General features: G+C 35.4%; 2 protein-coding genes and 1 pseudogene across 2 annotated transcripts; 1 reads left to right on the top strand and 2 right to left on the bottom strand.

The window, feature by feature from the left end:
• Positions 1–613: 613 nt before the first annotated feature.
• On the top strand, positions 614–8,825 carry LOC114741073 (protein NETWORKED 1A). The gene is made up of 6 exons (XM_028929334.1): positions 614–867; positions 988–1,038; positions 1,853–1,931; positions 2,048–2,275; positions 3,203–7,377; positions 7,502–8,825. The coding sequence occupies exons 4-6, from the start codon at positions 2,173–2,175 to the stop codon at positions 8,678–8,680; spliced, it is 5,457 nt and encodes a 1,818-aa protein (XP_028785167.1). The 5' UTR covers positions 614–867; positions 988–1,038; positions 1,853–1,931; positions 2,048–2,172; the 3' UTR covers positions 8,681–8,825.
• A 1,030-nt stretch (positions 8,826–9,855) lies between these two features.
• LOC114741078 (40S ribosomal protein S3a-like) lies at positions 9,856–11,944 on the bottom strand (annotated as a pseudogene).
• Positions 11,945–13,748: 1,804 nt separating this feature from the next.
• LOC114741076 (RING-box protein 1a-like) lies at positions 13,749–16,224 on the bottom strand. Its single transcript, XM_028929337.1, has 5 exons — positions 16,044–16,224; positions 15,850–15,900; positions 15,712–15,771; positions 14,020–14,091; positions 13,749–13,930 (listed from the first exon to the last, which is right to left on the bottom strand). Exons 1-5 carry the CDS (start codon positions 16,162–16,164, stop codon positions 13,893–13,895), a joined length of 342 nt encoding a protein of 113 aa, XP_028785170.1. The 5' UTR covers positions 16,165–16,224; the 3' UTR covers positions 13,749–13,892.
• Positions 16,225–17,702: the final 1,478 nt, after the last annotated feature.

Genomic DNA, 17,702 nt, shown 5'->3' with positions numbered 1-17,702 from the left:
ATTTAATAAAATTAAAAAGAAATTCTAAGAATGATATTAACAATATTTTACAATTTTCAAGCAACAAAGAAGGATGTAATAATCAATTACTCTTCAAATCTTAAATATAAAACCTTTATATATTAGTATAAAAATTTTATATTTAAAATAAAAAAAGTACTGTAATTTTTAAATTTAGAACAAGCAATATTTAATACTTTGCTAGAGTATTTATAAATCACGTGCAAGGTGCAAGTGATATGACTTCATTAACTTCGAAGTGCGACTGTGTAAAAAGAGTAATTTATGAAAGCAAGGTAAAAAGTGAGAAACACGAGAAAGGACAGAATAGTAACTACGGCACCTTCCTAATATCTCTATCTAATCTCACCCGTCTGTTTTGACGGTAACGATGAAAGGCGGATTAAACCTGAAGAATATGACCGTTTACTGGAAAATCAAATTTAATTAATCAGTTTAACAAATTAATCAATGAGATTAAAGGCATAACCATAAATTTTCTTCCGTGCGCTGTTCCCAAATTTTGCTGCTGGGGGTTCAAGATATTCACTTACACGCATTTACCTTTCCTTAAGCACAGTAGAAGGCAATAATGATTTCCCATTCGATAGTCACCAAAATAAGAGAATATTATCAAAAGCAACAAAATCCCGTACTTTTCTGCCCACTCTGCGTCGTCCTTTTCACAGTTGATGAGTCATGGGAGTGTCAGACAGCCAGCATCTTTAGAATATAACGTGAAGTAGAACGCATCTCAAGGAGAGAGAACTGGGAAGGGAAGTGGGCTGGTCCTTGCGTCGTCGCTGAGATTGAAGCAAAAAAATGGGGTGAAATGGAAGATAAGCTGCTGCTAAAGGGAATCCCATTGTGAGATTTCTTGCCCCTTTGTTGTACTTGATGCAGTTTGGAATAAACTTTGACTCTGTTTGCGATATTCTTGAATCTTGATGTCCATTTCTGAATTTGAGGTAATGATATCTGTTTCAGTGGTAGCCGCTTGTTGGGTTGCTGATCAGTGCCTGCCATTTAGTTTACTTGGTAAGTTTTTGATCCTTAACACTCAACAGATCAGTTTCTGCAGAACTCTTCAATCCCTCTGTGATATGCTTTCTGTTCCCCTTGGTGTCGCCGTCGTGACCGTCGCCGTTTCCGTTTCCGTGTCCTCCTTGTTTTTTATTGATCCCTTCGTGGTCTGAATGCCATGGTTTCCTAGAGTGTCAGAGCTAGCGTCTGAGAACACAGTATGTGACCCATCACAAGGTTAGAGGAGAGAGAAGGGAGGCAGGTTCGTCGGAGAGATGGAGAGCTTGTAGGATAGATGAAAGGGAAGATGAGATCCCGTTGCTAAGATTTCATACTTTTGGGGCGTGCTTTAGCAAATTTGGAGTAAAGCACGATTCTTTTTTCGATTTTCTCGGCACCAAGTTTGACAGAATGATGTTGCTCTGAGTGGTAACTGGCGATTGCTGATCACATTTACCATCCAACCTCTTGGTAGGCTTTTAATCTCGTCAACAGATCGGTTTTACCCACATTCTTCAATCCCTGTTGAAGCTGCTGTTCCTTGAATTTTAGTTCCAATCACGGTTTCCTCTTTCTTGTCTCTTCTTCTTTTCCCCTTCAAGCTCTAGATGCCACAGTTGATCATTAGGGGTGTGTAGTTTTTTTTAATTTTGGTTTCTCACCCTCAGGATCTACTGTTTAAATTTTTTAAGTCCAGAAATTGCGCGTCATAGAGGGTATTTTATCTGGCTTGTTGACAAGTATCTTTTGATTGTCCCCGGCCCTCATTGCCTGGCAGCTTAAAGATGTATTTTAGTCTCACATTTTCTAATTCCTCTTTTCTTCACAGTTAATTCTGATTTTGAACTTTAGAAGCTGTTGATACAAGGCTATGCTCTCAGATTTTGGAGCTAGGTCCAATTGGGAAGGTAATACAGCATTGATGTTGGAGCAATTTCCATCTTCGAAGCAGTACGACTGGATTTCTCTCATATCTCTATCTATCTTTTCTAACTATATTGAGTATATAATCATTTGATATTAGGTACAAAAGTCTCAAAGTAGAACAAGACAGGTGGTCGGAATCCATAGAATAATAGTCTGGCTTGGAACCATTCCCAGGCCTTTGCCGTAACAAAACCAGCTGCGCTGTTGTTATTAGCTGGAGTCATGGCAACTTTGTTACATTCTGAGTCCAGGCGCTTATATTCTTGGTGGTGGGATAGCCACATCAGCCCAAAGAACTCAAAATGGCTTCAGGAGAACCTTACAGGTTTGACATTTTCCACTACGTCTGAACTCTCTACCATTGTCACACAAAGTCCGGTTTTCAGCAGTTTTTGTGTCGTAAAGGTGATGCTATTTATTTCAGCAGAACCTATTAGGCGTGTCGGTTGAGAATATGCCATATTAATTGTTTTATATTTTCATCCCTGCAAATTTCCATTTTGTCGAGAAAGGGGAAATGTGGGAAGGGATCAACATGGAAATATAATACTCCATACTACTTGCCTGTCTGCTGCGTTTTATGGATCACTATGTTATTGGTTAGCTGTGACTGATGCCAATAAAACGTCATGAACTTGGAAATATATATATATATATATATATATATTGTTTTGAATGTTCTCGATAAAGTAGATTAAGTCTCTAGCAGTCAAGTTAGCTTTTATACCAACTGATCCATTATTAATGAATATTTTTATTGTAGTTTGATTTTAACTTTGTTGTCTTAAATAATTTTTGTTTTTTTCAAGTATAGAAGTGGAAATATGGACCTGCAGTGCTAGATTGGTCTGCTACTTCTTAAACTTGCTTTGCAAAAATAAAATAAAATAAGAACACAAAATGAATCGAAGCAAGTTGTTATCATGAAACACACGCAGGGGAAATGACATTTGAATGTTACATTGAATAACTCCTCTTGCAGTGGATCCCCCCCCCCCCCCCACCCAAAAAAAAAAAACTCACAGCTAGAAGCTAAATATAATCTGTTTGTCAGAGGACAATTTTGACGTTAATAGATTCTATGTGACTCAGGAAAGAGGTTGATCAAAGAGAAGGGAAAAAAATACGGTTGTTATAATTTGTGAAACGTGGGCCTTTAATGTGATTAGATAAGGAAAAAGAAGCAAATAGAGTTTGTGCTTGAGTTGTTTAGTTCAGAAACTTGTGGTTGACTTAATTAAAATTTTTACAGACATGGATGTCAAAGTAAAATCAATGATCAAGCTGATTGAAGAGGATGCTGATTCATTTGCAAGGAGGGCAGAAATGTACTATAAGAAGCGCCCTGAACTCATGAAATTAGTTGAGGAGTTCTACCGAGCATACCGAGCTCTAGCAGAAAGGTATGATCATGCAACAGTAGAATTACGCCAGGCCCACAAAACCATGGCAGAAGCATTTCCCAACGAAGCTCAACATATGTTGAATGATAATTCGCCATCTGGTTCTTGTGGCCCTGGGGCCGAGCCACACACGCCAGAAGTTCCTCATCCAATTCGTGCATTCATGGAGCCAGATAACCTACAGAGTGATGCACTTGCACTTTCGTCAATCCGCAATAATTTGAAAAAGAATGGAGGGAACGCAGAGGAAACAGACTATGGCATAAGCAAAAAGGGTCTGAAGCAGCTGAATGAAATTTATGGGTCTTCTCGGTCACCAGCTGGAAAACAGAAGGTTAAGAATCAGATCAATTATGATTCTGAGCATACAGGGAGAGCAGAAGGCGAAGTTCAAAACTTGAAGGAAGCCCTGGCCAGATTACAGTCTGACAAGGACGATATCCTTCTTCAGTATCAGAGGAGTTTGGAGAAGTTATCTGAAATGGAAAGAGAGCTTAATAAGACTCAAAAGGATGCTGGAGGCCTTGATGAACGAGCTAGTAAAGCTGAAATTGAAATCAAAATATTGAGGGAGGCTCTTGCAGAGCTGAAAGCTGAGAGGGATGCTGGTCTAGCTCAGTACAATCAGTGTTTACAGAAGATAGCTAGCCTGGAGGCAATGTTATCTATGGTGCAGCAGCATGCTAAGGGTCTTGATGAGAGGGCTGCTAATGCAGAAACTGAAGCAAAAAATCTCAAGGAAGAAATTGCCAGATTGGAGGCTGAGAAGGATGCTGTTCTTCTTCAGTATAAACAATGCCTTGATAAAATATCTGTTTTAGAAACTAATGTATTTCATGCTGAGGAGAAATCCAGAATGCTAAATGGGCAAATCGAAAAGGCAGAATTTGAAATTAAAGCACTCAGGAAACAGCTTGCTGAACTGCATACTGAGAAGGAAGCTGTAGCTATCCTGTACGAGCAGTGTATGGAGACAATAACCAAAATGGAGAGTGAAATTTTGCAGGCGCAAAAAAATTCTGACCGATTGAGTAAAGAGATTGAGACTGGAGCTGAGGAATTAAGGAATTCTGAAAAGCATCGTGATATGTTGGAGAGATCAAATCAATCTCTTCGTCTGGAGGCTGATGATCTAGTGCAGAAGATTGCTATAAAAGATAAAGAGCTCTTAGAGAAGCATGCTGAGTTGGAGAGGCTTCAGACTCTGCTACAGGAAGAACATTCTAACTTTCTTCAAATCGAAGCCACTTTGCAGACCTTGCAGAAGTTGTACTCCCAATCACAAGAGGAGCAAAAATCTCTTTCTTTGGAGCTTAATCATGGGCTTCAGCTACTGAAGGAGTTAGAACTTTCCAAAGAAGGATTTAAGGAAGAAGTGCAAAAGATTGTTGCAGAGAACAGGACTCTTCATGAACTTAATATTTCTTCTACTAGGTCATTACAAAATCAGGAAATGGAAATCTCTAAATTGAAGGAGATTAAAGAGAAACTTGAACAGGAGTTTTCTGCTAAATATGAAGAAAGCAATGCTCTCCAGCAGGAAATTCATGAAATGAAGAACGAAATCCAGGCCTTGAATAAGAGATATCAGGCTATGCTAGAACAACTGAAGACTGTTGGTTTGGATCCTGAATGTTTTGTAGCAACTGTGAAAGATTTACAAAATGAAAACTCAAACCTAAAGGATGTCTGCAAAATGGAGCGACTTGAGAAAGAAGCCCTTTATGAAAAGTCAAAGGAGATAGATAAACTTTCAAGTGAAAATGCCGATATGGCAAGTTCCCTGTCAAATTTGAATGATGAGTTGGATGGCTTGAGAAGTGAAGTGAAGAAGTTTAAGGAGAGCTGCCAAGTTCTTCAGGAAGAAAAATCAGCCATTATTGCTGAAAAATCAACCCTGTTTTCACAGTTACAAATAATCACTGAAAGTATGCACAAGTTGTTGGAAAAGAATATTTTACTGGAGAAGTCCCTGTCTGATGCCAGCATTGAGCTTGAAGGTTTGAGGGCTAAATCAAATAGCTTAGACGAATTCTGCAAGTTGCTGAATGATGAGAAGTCTAATCTTCTAAATGAAAGAAGAACTCTGGTATCTCAATTGGAAAGTGTAGAAGCAAGACTCTGTAATTTGGAAAAGAGGTTTGCAACACTAGAAGAAAAATACACTGATGTGGAGAGGGAAAAAGATTGCACAATTAATCAGGTAGAAGAACTTCGTGCTTCATTTTTGGTGGAAAAAGATGAGCATGTTAGCCATAAACATTCAAGTGAGGCTCGACTGACTAATTTGGAGAACCTTGTCCATCTGCTACAAGAGGAACGTAGGTTGGGGAAGAAAGAATTTGAGGAAGAACTTGACAAGGCTGTAAATGCTCAGGTTGAGATATTCATTTTGCAGAGGTTTGTGGAAGACTTGGAGCAGAAGAACTTGGCCTTATTAGTTGAGTGTGAAAAACATGTTGAGGCATCAAAGTTTTCTGATAAAGTCGTCTCTGAGTTGGAATGTGAAAATCTTGAGCAACAGATGGAAATAGAGTTTTTGTTAGAAGAAATTAGAAAGTTGAGAATGGGGATTCATCAAGTATGTGGGGCTCTTCGAATTGATCATGATGATGGGAATGGCAAACTTTTGAAGCTAGAGGAAAAGCATATACTTCATATCTTGGATAATATTGAGGGGTTGAAAGGTTCTTTTGTGAGAAGCCAGGATGAGAAGCAGCAGATGCTGGTAGAGAACTCTGTCCTCTTAACTCTACTTTGTCAATTGCAATCTGAGGGAGCAGAACTGGAGTCCAAGACAAAGACCATGAAGCAGGAGCTCAACATCCTGATAGAGCAGCATGAAATGTTGCAGAAGGATAAGCTTGAACTTTTGGAGATGAACAGTAATTTAAGGGATGAAGTAATCAAGGGAGAGGAAAAGGAGAATATGTTGAAGTCCAATTTGGAAGATCTGCACGTGGAGCTACTGGACTTGCAAGGAACAAATTTGGTTCTGCAGGAGGAAAATGGCAAGGCACTTGAGGAGAATAGTTCATTGGTTAAGAGTGTTTTGGATCTCAAAGATGCAATTTCCATTTCTGACAATGATTGCTGTGAAATCCTCCATGAGGCACTGACTCTAAGCAACCTCAATGTGGTTTATCAGAGCTTTGCTGCTGAGAAGCTCTTGGAAAATGAAGCACTTGGTGAACATCTGAACATTCTTCATCATCTAAGCAGTGACCTCAAGCAGCAGGTAGGAGTGATGCATGAAAAATTGGTGCTAAAAGGTGTAGATAATGAGTACCTGAATGACACAATTGAGAGGATGGACGAAGAACTTCAGGAAGCCAAAAACGTAAATAATCATTTATGTCATCAAATTGAAAAGGCTGAGGAACTTCTCAAAAAGAAAGAAGCAGAGATATTAGAAATGGAACAAAAGCTGAAGGCGGCGGAGACAGTGAATGCAGAGCTTTGCAGATGTGTTGAAGAACTGAAGATGGAATGCCACGAATCAAGACTGATCAAGGAAAATCTAGAGAGTCAGGTTCTTGAAATATCAGAAGAATGCTTGAATCAGAGAAAGGAGTCTGAGCACCTTAATGTGGCAAACAGAAATATCCTGTCTGAGATTGGATTATTACGACAGCAAGTTGAGCAACAGAGAGCCAGGGAAGAATCTTTGAATTCAGAGCTGCTTGAGAAAATAAATGAATCTGAACTTTGGGAGGCTGAAGCTGCAACATTCTATTTCGATCTTCAGATTTCATCCATCAATGAAGCATTATTTGAAAATAAAGTAAATGAACTCTCTGGAGTTTGCACCAGACTTCAAGATGAAAGCACGGCAAAAAGCCTGGAGATTGAACGCATGAGAGATAATATTGGTCTGCTGGAAAGTGAAGTTCAAGGGCTGAAGGGCCAGTTATCTGCATATACTCCAGTTATTACTTCTTTGAAGGGGGACTTTGAATCTTTAGAATACACTGCTCTTCATCGGACCGGGAGATCTTCTGTTGAAGGCCAGGGAAAACAGCAGGTAATACTCTTTTGACCTCATCAATGTGTTTACCCTCTTCTTTTTTTCTTGTCAAAAGCTTGAGCTCATGCAGTTAATAGATGTATATTCTACTTACCTTTGTTTTTCATGAATGCTTATACAGGATGAAGAGGTTGAAATTTGTCCTCAACAGCACAGCTGTCAAGGATCAGAAGAGAATGAAAAGACTTTGACGCCATTACCAGATGGGGTTTCTGATTTGCTGAAAATACAGGCAAGAATTAGGGAGGTTGAAAAGGTAATGGGGGAAGAATTTGAAAGACAATTTGAGAAAAGCCTGACTACCGTGTCCAATGTTGAAGCAGAAGCTCCAACGCAAATGACCAGAGACTCAGAGTCAAAAGCTGCCCCATATCCAGAAAATGACATCAGAAAAGTTGAGATGGAACTTAAGGATGACTCTGTAGATGATCTCAAGTCACAGAAGCCGAAATATGAAAATGGTTCTTTGATGAAAGACATTCCGCTTGATCAAGTCTCAGATAGTCCGATCTCTAAGAAGTGCAAGAGAGGAAATGGTAGTAGGAGTCGAGGGACTGATGACCAGATGCTTGAGTTATGGGAAGCCGCTGAGCAGCGCAGTGAAGCAAAGAGACAGGATGTTGCTCCAGTGGACGATGTAATCACATGCCATGAGTCAAACGGTTCAGGTAGATACCAAAATTCATCTTCAGAACTGGAGGTTGAGAAGGAATTGGGTGTTGACAAACTCGAGTTATCAAAAACTACAAGAGAGAGAGGTCAAGATTTCAAGGGCAGAAAGATCTTGGCCAGACTTGCCTCTGATGCTCAGAAATTAAACATGCTGAAGCTAACTGTGCAAGACTTAAAAAAGAAGGTGGAAACAGGAAAGAGAAGCAAGAAGGGCAATGATGTTAAATCTGAGACAGTCAAAAGACAAGTAGAAGAAGTAGACGAAGCTGTGGCACAATTAGTGGACCTCAATGATCGGTTGAGTAGAGATATCCAAGCGAGTTCGTCATCTTTAGTCAGGGAGACTTCAGTGGAGTTGGAAAATGGTGCACACACAAACAGAAAAAGAATAACCGAGCAGGCACGAAGAGGTTCTGAACAGATAGGGAGATTGCAGTTTGAGGTGCAGAACATCCAATATGTTTTGCTGAAATTGGCTGATGAAAAGACAAGCAAAGAGAAAGGCAGGTTTTCTGGACGAACAGATGTTCTGCTGGGGGACTTTATTCACCTTCGCAAGAAAAGTGGCAAAAGGCGCCTCAAATGGCGTTTTTGTGGATGTTCCAGGACTTCAACTAAAGAGGACTAAGGTAGACAAACTAGAGGCAGATTGTTGTAACTATTTTCTTGATCTTGGAATGTTTCTGATAGTAAAACTAGCATATGAATTCTTATTTTAGCCAGTGAAATGAAGCTTTATCACAAACAATAAGGGATGAAGTTTGTTCTGCTAATGCCTAACTTCTTTATTCTGATAATATTTTAACTTGTGAAAAAAGTTATACTGTGTGACATAATAAAGTGATGGAATTGCACTATTATGGCTGTACTGACAGCGAAACAATTTTTGAATTATCGAACTGATCTTGGACCATAACATATTGTAAGAGTCCAAGAGATCAGGTTTGTTATCCGAGGAATCTGGACAGGGCCTTGAAGTAGGGACTGCGTAGAGACAGTTCAGAGTTCAAGCTTTAGACGAGGCCCTGGTAACAGTCAAAGTGTCCCGCCAGTAGATAATGGAAGGGAAATAAGATTACACTGACACTTATTGGTTTGTTTTTCCTTTCTTTTCTTTTTTTCAGTTATTCCTTTTTGTTGCCATCATTAAATTTGAATAAATCATGATTCCATCCAATATAAACTGAAAATTGGTTTAAATGCTGGGAATATTTATCAATTGACTGAAATGTCCTTCACTTGTGTGTATGATGAGCCAATGTAATTTTATTGAATCAAGGTTCTTAAATAAATAAAATTGTAAATTCACTATTGGTAATTGAAAAATAATTTAACAAAAAGAATGATATGAATATAAATTTAAGATTTTTTATTTAAGATACGTAAATCTTTTCCGTTATTACTAAGATTAACAACAAATATTTTAATAGACTAAAGGTATTATAATTATTAAATTATCTTCCATTTATTGTTTTCTTTCAAACAAACAAAAAATTAAAAGAGGATATTAATTATTTGCCCAACATGCCAAGCCCCATTAACCCAACATACCAAGCCCCATTAAGGGGTGTTCGAAAACCCTCAAAAGCAATTAAAAAAGCATTTTCACGCATATCAAGACAAAATTCTTCTCATATAGTCAAGTATGGATCCCAATAAAACCACAGTGAATTGTTTTCTTACTTTATAATTAAGTTGCTAAAAATATTCATTTGTCAAATTTTTGTAAGAACTTAAAATCAACAATATCCAGGAAAACCATTTTCAAGGGCATAATTAAATTAAAGAAATCTCTACCCAAGCTTGGTAACAGAAAGAACAAATTATTTGTTAAAAAACAAATTGTTTGTAAACATATATTGAATGTTCAAATTGTTTGTACACATATATTGAATGTTCCCAACTGTATTTTATTCAATCTCACTACGAAACTGCTCCACCAGAGTAAATAACAAAGGGTGGACTTTGTAAAACTAAACTTCAGTGAAGCTAATGTAGTACAACTTCTAAACTAAAACTAAGCAAGCATTGTCAATCAAGCTCCAACAACTTCGGTTGTTGCCTCGGCCATTGTTTCATCTGAAGGTATATCTACCTTCACACCAACGTCTTCGGAGTAATCACCATGAACCTACAGGTAGAAGACAGCAAAGGCATCAGAAGAGATCAGGCCACGGTTCAAGTTTCCATCCTTTTCTATTTGACCAAAATGTTTCCATCCATTTACTAATGATCACATGATAGAGAATTTTCACCCCTTGGACATTTTTATTGAAGAATTACAGCTTCTATTACAACGGGATATAAAATTGAGAAAGATTGATTAAGAAATCACGAAATAGAGGACCATGCCAAGTATTGGAATCAAATGTGAAGAAGGAAGGGGTAACTGTAACTATTCAGGTTAGCTGGTTTCTATTTAAGTTTATTGGACCCTTAATTAAACACATCAAAAGGAAATTTAACCAAGTAGAGATACCTCCATCAGTTTTCCAAGATCAAACTTGGTAGCTTTCAAAATCTTGATTTTTCTGATGAATACGTTTTGTAGAGGGGAAATGCTGGATGTTGCCTTCTCAATCTCTTTGCCAATCATTTCTGGAATGAACTTGCGGACCAACTCTTTCAAATCACAGGAGGTAGCCTGATTTGTCATGATTTCCCTCATCTTCCTGCGGATCTGAAAATATAAAAAATATAATGATGCAAGCAATATGATGCTGTCTTCAAATAATTACTTGAATAGTCAAGTAATCTTTCTAGATATGCAATCTTCAAATAGTCAAATTCAGAAGCAAAGTCACAAGGAACGCAAATGATCCACACCCATTAAATTTCAATAATTACTTGTTAAATACTTTAAAGCAAAATGCCAGTAATATGATGCTCTGATGTTTTCATGAAAGTTGAAGGTGTTGCATCTTACAAACAATTCAGTAATTTTACCTGTCAGATCTGGCTTGACTTTGCATAGCAAGTTCTCTTCACCTGGTTTGCACGTCTCTTGGTAAATCCAATGCAGAACATTCTCAATGTGTAATTATCAGTGGTCTTCACATCCACATGAGCTTCTATCAAATTTGCCACTTCCGAACCAATGACCTCAACTTGTCTGTAGTAAAATCCATTCCCTAATGATGACAATATTTGATTAGATATAATACTCCTCCGGTCCTTATTATAAGACCCAATTTGACTTTTTATTTGGTCCTAATTATAAGACCCAATCCATTTTTTCTTTTATATTTATGCATTTTTTTCCAAGATAATCCTTCTAATAATGATAGTTTTAGCCAATATACTTAATTAGCAAGGATATTTTAGGAATAACAACACTTATTTATTATAAATAACCAACTTAACTTACTTCCTTAATCTCCTCAAATAAGTCAATTGGGTCTTATAATTAGGACCGGAAGAGTAGTTCATTTAGTTCTACAGAGGAATTCAATCCTCGAACGAGCAAGATAAATTCCAGCAATCCATCATACCCAGAAATTAGTAAGAACGTTCTTCCCTTGAACATCCTCTGCTCTCAACCGAATCTTCCTGTACGCATGACCCTCATCAGCTTGTAAATCAGCTAATGAAACCTGAGTTCTAAATTCAAATTTAAAAAAAGCAAGAAACAAATTACCTTGGCCCCCTGAGTGCGAGTGACGAGAGTCTTGCCGACATTTTTGACTTGGAACACAGAAGGGGCCTTAATATCAAACCAATCCTTCTTGGCGAAGGGATCGGCTCTGAAAGCCAAGGAAGCAGAGATAGGTTGAATCAAAGATAAAGAAGACAGAAAATAAAAAAAAATTTGAAAAGGTGCTCACGCCTTCTTCTTGCCTCCTGTCTTCCCCTTCGAAATTCGCTTGTTTTTCCCTACTGCCATGACGGAAGTTACACACACAAACGAACTCCTCTGCAGCTAACGGCTACGCTACTAAACCACACAACAATGAACCTTGTTTATGCAGTGACCGCGCTGTGTCACGTATTTTAAAAAACGAAAAAAAATCGTGGAGGCATGTTTGGCGAACTACACTCCATTTCACATTATTAAATTACAATTTGATTGTTTACCCAAAAAAAAATTACAATTTGATTATTAATATTTTTTTACTGCCAGAATTAATACTACCTCCTCCAATTCTAAATATGAGAGCTAATTAAAAATTTAATTTAGTTCTAAATATAAAATTTTAATTAATTTTATCTCATTTATTTATTTATTTATTTTTAGAGTAGTTAAAAGTTTTCTATTCTAATCTATATGATTATTTTAGGAAAAAAATATTTATTTGTGATTAATTTAACTGATTTTCTATATCTTTTTAAATTAGTCAACTGATTTTATAGTAAAGATTCAAGTTAGTATTTCTTAGTTAAGCCTTAATCAAAAGTGGCTTAATTTTTGTTACGAACATTATAGAAATAGTTTCTCTCCCTTTAAATTTGTTTTCCTTTTTCTTTTTCCCACTAAATCCGTTTTCTATGTGTCAAACAACAGAGTTTTAATATCAGAAAATAAGTTATTTACTTCTTTTACCAGAAAAAAAACCCTCCATTCTTCATAAAATATAAAATGAAAGTATTAGTTATGGTTTTTTTTTTTGTTATTTGTACTCTTCATATGCTTAACATAGAACCTAATTGAGGCGTTAATATTAGTCCAATATATAAGATATATTTCACATGTTTATCAATTTTTTTAAAAATTAACCTCATTGATATTTTTTCAATAATAATCAAATAGAAGAGCAAGTAAGGAAATTAAAAAAGATGCTTAGAATATTTTTAAAAAAACATATCATATTAACTAATTTAATTAACATTCTTAATTTATTCAAATTAGTTAATGAGATCTTACATTAAGAACCGGAAGAGTAATATTTTTGGGTATTGTATCATTACTCAACTCCGATTCTTTTCTATTTTTAAAAAAATAAAAAAAAATATTGTTAACATTATTTTTTATTATATTGCATTCCATCTGGGTATTACTGTATAACTTAAGAACTTGAAAACATGTTTTAATTTAACCGGAAATAAGTATTTTGTTGGCAAAAGAAAAAGAAAAAAAAAGGTATCCTGCATTCTGAATGTTGGGCGGGTAAACTTTTCCGAGTAATTTATGGCTTGATTCATTTAAAAAAAAATTTTTTGCTACAGATTTAGAAATATATTTAGTACAACCTTGGTGGAAAAATGGTTCAACTGGGAAATATTAATGTCTGGCACTGAATCAATTGAAGCCAATTTTTGTTAACTAATTCAAAAATTTTATCGTGACATATTTAGCGTACTCTTTGATAAACAAATGTTTACCTTACTTGAAAAGGAAAAAAAAAAGAAACCTATTTTATGGCAAGTTAACCAAGAACCTCCATAAGTAACGCACCCAAATTTTCCAGCCACACGGTAGTTCCTGGTAAATACAACTTACCATGATACTATAAAATTAAATATTGGCGTGTTATTATTTGATTGTAAATGTAAAATTTCATTCTCTTTTGCCTTAGATTTATTGTTTTGCAAAACCATCCCTATAGTTAAAATTTCCCAAAATGTATAACTCTAATGTAAATTATTAAAAAGAAAATTATTTTAGAGGGAAAAAAACCACCACACATTTTTTTAAAAATAATTAACTTATCTAAATTTTTTAAAGCTATATGAATTAGTTAGTTAATATCTATATTTAAAATAGAAGGAGTACATGATAATATTGATAAACTGATGACTAAATCACAGAGTTAAAAGACAATTTCAACTTTCAAGAAAAATCAGAAAGTACAATAATTTCTTATGACAAAGCAAACTTTGCATCAACATGGAAAATGTATGTTCTAGTGACCGTATTTCTGAAACTCCCACTCGCTGTTATCTGCAGCAACAAAGAAACACCAAATAAGTCAAAACAACCACCCATAAATTAATATTAGTCAATACAGAAGAGAAGTACCGGGCACACACCTAAAGGACAAACTTGACGGGTCTTAAGCCATCTGCTGATGCAATGGAAGTGAAAAGCATGATTGCATACCCCTGAATGGAAGAAAAATTACATAAGTAAGCCAAAGCAACACTTTAAAGTCATCCTGCATTTGCTAAAGCAACACTGCTAGAGTGAAATGCAACGCAAGAGACAGACATACATGTCGGCATTTCGCATTATAGGGAGGGAGAGTCTTATCCGTATTATGTATGTATCTTAAATTATTTTTGCGCAAAGTGATATATCTCCCCCCTTAAATGACAAGCTAAGAGAACAAATTAGGGGGCTTTAGTGTAATTAATTAAATAGCTCTACCCGCAAACCAGGGGGGGGGGGAAAAGTCTTGCTTAAAATTATGAATTATCAAAACTGAAATATAGTGTAAAATGACGTTTGACAAAATTGAAAGCGTCCTTGATAGTTGACAGCAAGCTCTCAACCACAGATCCCTGGTTAAAGGCAATAAGTCCCTAATCACTTGCACAAACAGTTGATCACGTTATGCCAAAAGATGATACATTGAAAGCAGTCATCTCGTACCAATTAAAATATTCCGTAATATAGATACTAGTATAATCCTCAAATATGCAAGGCATAATATTGCTGACCTAAATGAAAACAAAAAATAAACCATAGTCCATTGAAAAGCTAAATACAAATACATTAACGGGTGGTTTGGAGAATAGCTTCTGGAGAATAGATTCTAGAGAGAATAGATTTTTTGAAGAATAGATTTTGTCAAAAAGTGATTATGAGAAGTTAGAGTGTTTGGATAGTTGTTACCAGAAGCACTTTTTACATGTAAAAATTACTAAAAAAGACATAAGTTAATATGATAATTACAAAAAAAAAATATTTTATGATATATTTTAATTTGAAGGAATAAAATTGTTAATAATATATTTTTTATTAACATAATTAATAATACATAAGATAATATAATTAATATGTATATATATTTATAAGATATAAGATTAAATATATTTATAAAAAAATATGTTTATAAAAAAAAAAAAAAGATACATATCCTATAGGTTCTCACACTCTCCTTTTTTTTCCAAAAGCAAAAAAATTTTATTTTTTCCAAATCCATGGTTTTGACTCAAAACCATGGTTTTGGTTTTTTTAAGGGTGTTTGGATGATTTTTTCCCAAACCATGGTTTGGGTTATCACCCAAGCACCCCCTAAAACATAAAACAGAAACAATTACCGCTTTTCTTTACAATTATGCAGTACACTTCATTTAAAAGATGATGGCCCTTCAGCATATCTTATCCTTCATTACACACAAATTCTCAACACAGCACAAGACTTCCGGAAGTACAGGATAGGCCATCCCACTAGCAAATACGTACAGCTAGTCATAGAGAAAAACTATGTCAAGATATAACTAAGAAGTAGGACGCCCTTAGTTTCATCACAAAAGTCACACAAGAAGAGAAATATAAAGTCAGTGAATGTGAAGTGACTGATCTAACAACAACAAATTCTGTGCATGTTTTCTTAAATTTCACATCAAAGAGAACCACAATGCAATTATTCTGACTCCAATCAATATGTAAAACGGACGAGCACAATAAAAGTTCTATTAATATCAGAATCCTAAGAGAACAAAGTTCAATTTTTAATTGAAGAATAAAGAAAGGTGTTACAGGTTTTTAGAACACACCCCAGGCCACGGTACATTCCTCACTGGTGGCACTAGCCTGGTTGGCCTGGCATTCAATACCTGAAGCAGTCATAGAACAGAATTAGCTCAAGCGAATGAAGCATCCACCGACTGAAAATTTAAACGAGATATACTTACAGAGATCCATGATGTGGTTCCGGCAGATAGCACAATTATCAACAACAATATCTGCGCAATCACAATTCGATGAGCACCAAATCACAAACAAACACATGATACCAAACACAATAATCTAAAACATAAAACAAGAGAATCGGATAAGACAATAGGGAGGGGAAAAAAGTTAGGGTTAAGATTCAAGACAAGCGTACCCCAAGCCCAGAGAGCGACTGCGTTCCACTTCTTAATCTCGAATCGCTTAGGCTTTTTGCAAGAAGGACCGGCTGCGTCGCCGGCAGGCACCATCGGAACGTCGGAGTCAAGAGTGGCCATTGGATTTACCGATTTACGATGGCAAGTAGAGTATTCTAGTTTGGGACTTCGCGGTTTGAACGTTCGAGGTCTGCAGTCACCCAGTGGAAAGTATATATAGGCAATAGGAATAATAAATTAATAATAATGATAATACGATAAAAATAGCATAACAAAAATAAGTTCAAGGATGTATTAATTTAAATAGAAATATTGAATTAAATTAATTGATTTAATTCAATTATGGTTTAAATTAATTGAAACAGAATTTTAAATCAATTATGATTTAAATTGAGTCTCGTACAGAAAATTTAAAATTAAAGGATATATTAATTTAAACAGAATTTTATCTGAATGATTTAAAGCTAATTTTATATTATAAAAAGGAATCCAAAATTGAAATACACCATGAAACATATATATATATATATATATATATAACCCAGTACAAGCCGTACTATTGCTCATACATCTAGAAATATACTTCTTCGGTTTTAAATATAAGACCCTTATACAGTGTGTATAAAGGTATTATATTTAGAACCGGAGAAGTATTTTGGATAGCCGAGGGGGAAAAAAAAGTTTCATTCCTGTTTTTTGGAGGTGCTCCCCTAAATTTCCCACTATATTGCTTGTAGCTAATAAATTACTAGAGTACTTTAGCAATAATAGTATCATTCATATGAGACTTCAACATAGACATATTATGTATGACAACAGTTATGATATATTCTTAAAAATTATAACACAACTTTATATTTTAAATATATATAGCTTCATTAAAAATAAAAATAAAAACAAAAAATTCTTTAGAAAATGCTGTAATATTAGCTATTTTATCTCAAAAATAATACTTCTTCGGTCATAAATAAAAAACTTATTTTTTAATATAATTTATACTGCCAAATAGATTTTATATTTTGAAAGTAATATAAATTTCCTGGGCCCACCGTGAGAGACTGCTCGGCCCGCAGAGTTTGTAGCCCAGACCAAATTACAGAAAGGTGATTTTCTTTTTTTAAGGAGGAGGTGAGATTTTTTTTTCCTTTTTGTTTAATCAGAGAGCCGATGACCGGTGAGATTCTTTCATTGGTGTGCTGTTCCCCAGGACGGTAAACTGAAATAGCTGTGTCATATATAGAATTTGAAGAATGGACAATAATATTCATGATTTGTAAATGATGTGAATATAAATTTTATACTTTATGTTGATACGTTGGCATTAACATTGATGTGATTATTCTTTAGAAAAATAATATTGAAGTCCCCGTACAACACAAAATACTATAAAAGAGTCCCAAGAAATTTGATAATGATTCTAAAGTTCTAAAGGGACTTGAGTGTAATTTGGTAAATTGTAAAAAGACACATCTGTCCCTGGTGAGATGCACCCACACTAACTAAAAGCTGCCCTATTTTTCAGTCTGAAAATCAACACCCCATATACAATAAGCAAGAGGGAAAAAACCCCAAATTTCATTCTGTTTTTTCCCCCATTCCCATCTGAAAATCTCATCCACTCGATTAATGTCAATCATTGGCAAAAAATTGCTTGTATT

The sequence above is a fragment of the Neltuma alba genome, unplaced genomic scaffold, assembly GCF_004799145.2.
Source record: "Neltuma alba isolate B1F8T4 unplaced genomic scaffold, ASM479914v2 tig00003263_pilon, whole genome shotgun sequence".
NCBI lineage: Eukaryota > Viridiplantae > Streptophyta > Magnoliopsida > Fabales > Fabaceae > Neltuma > Neltuma alba.
The sequence above is the reverse complement of the archived record's forward strand: the minus strand, read 5'-3'. Positions and strand labels throughout refer to the sequence as shown.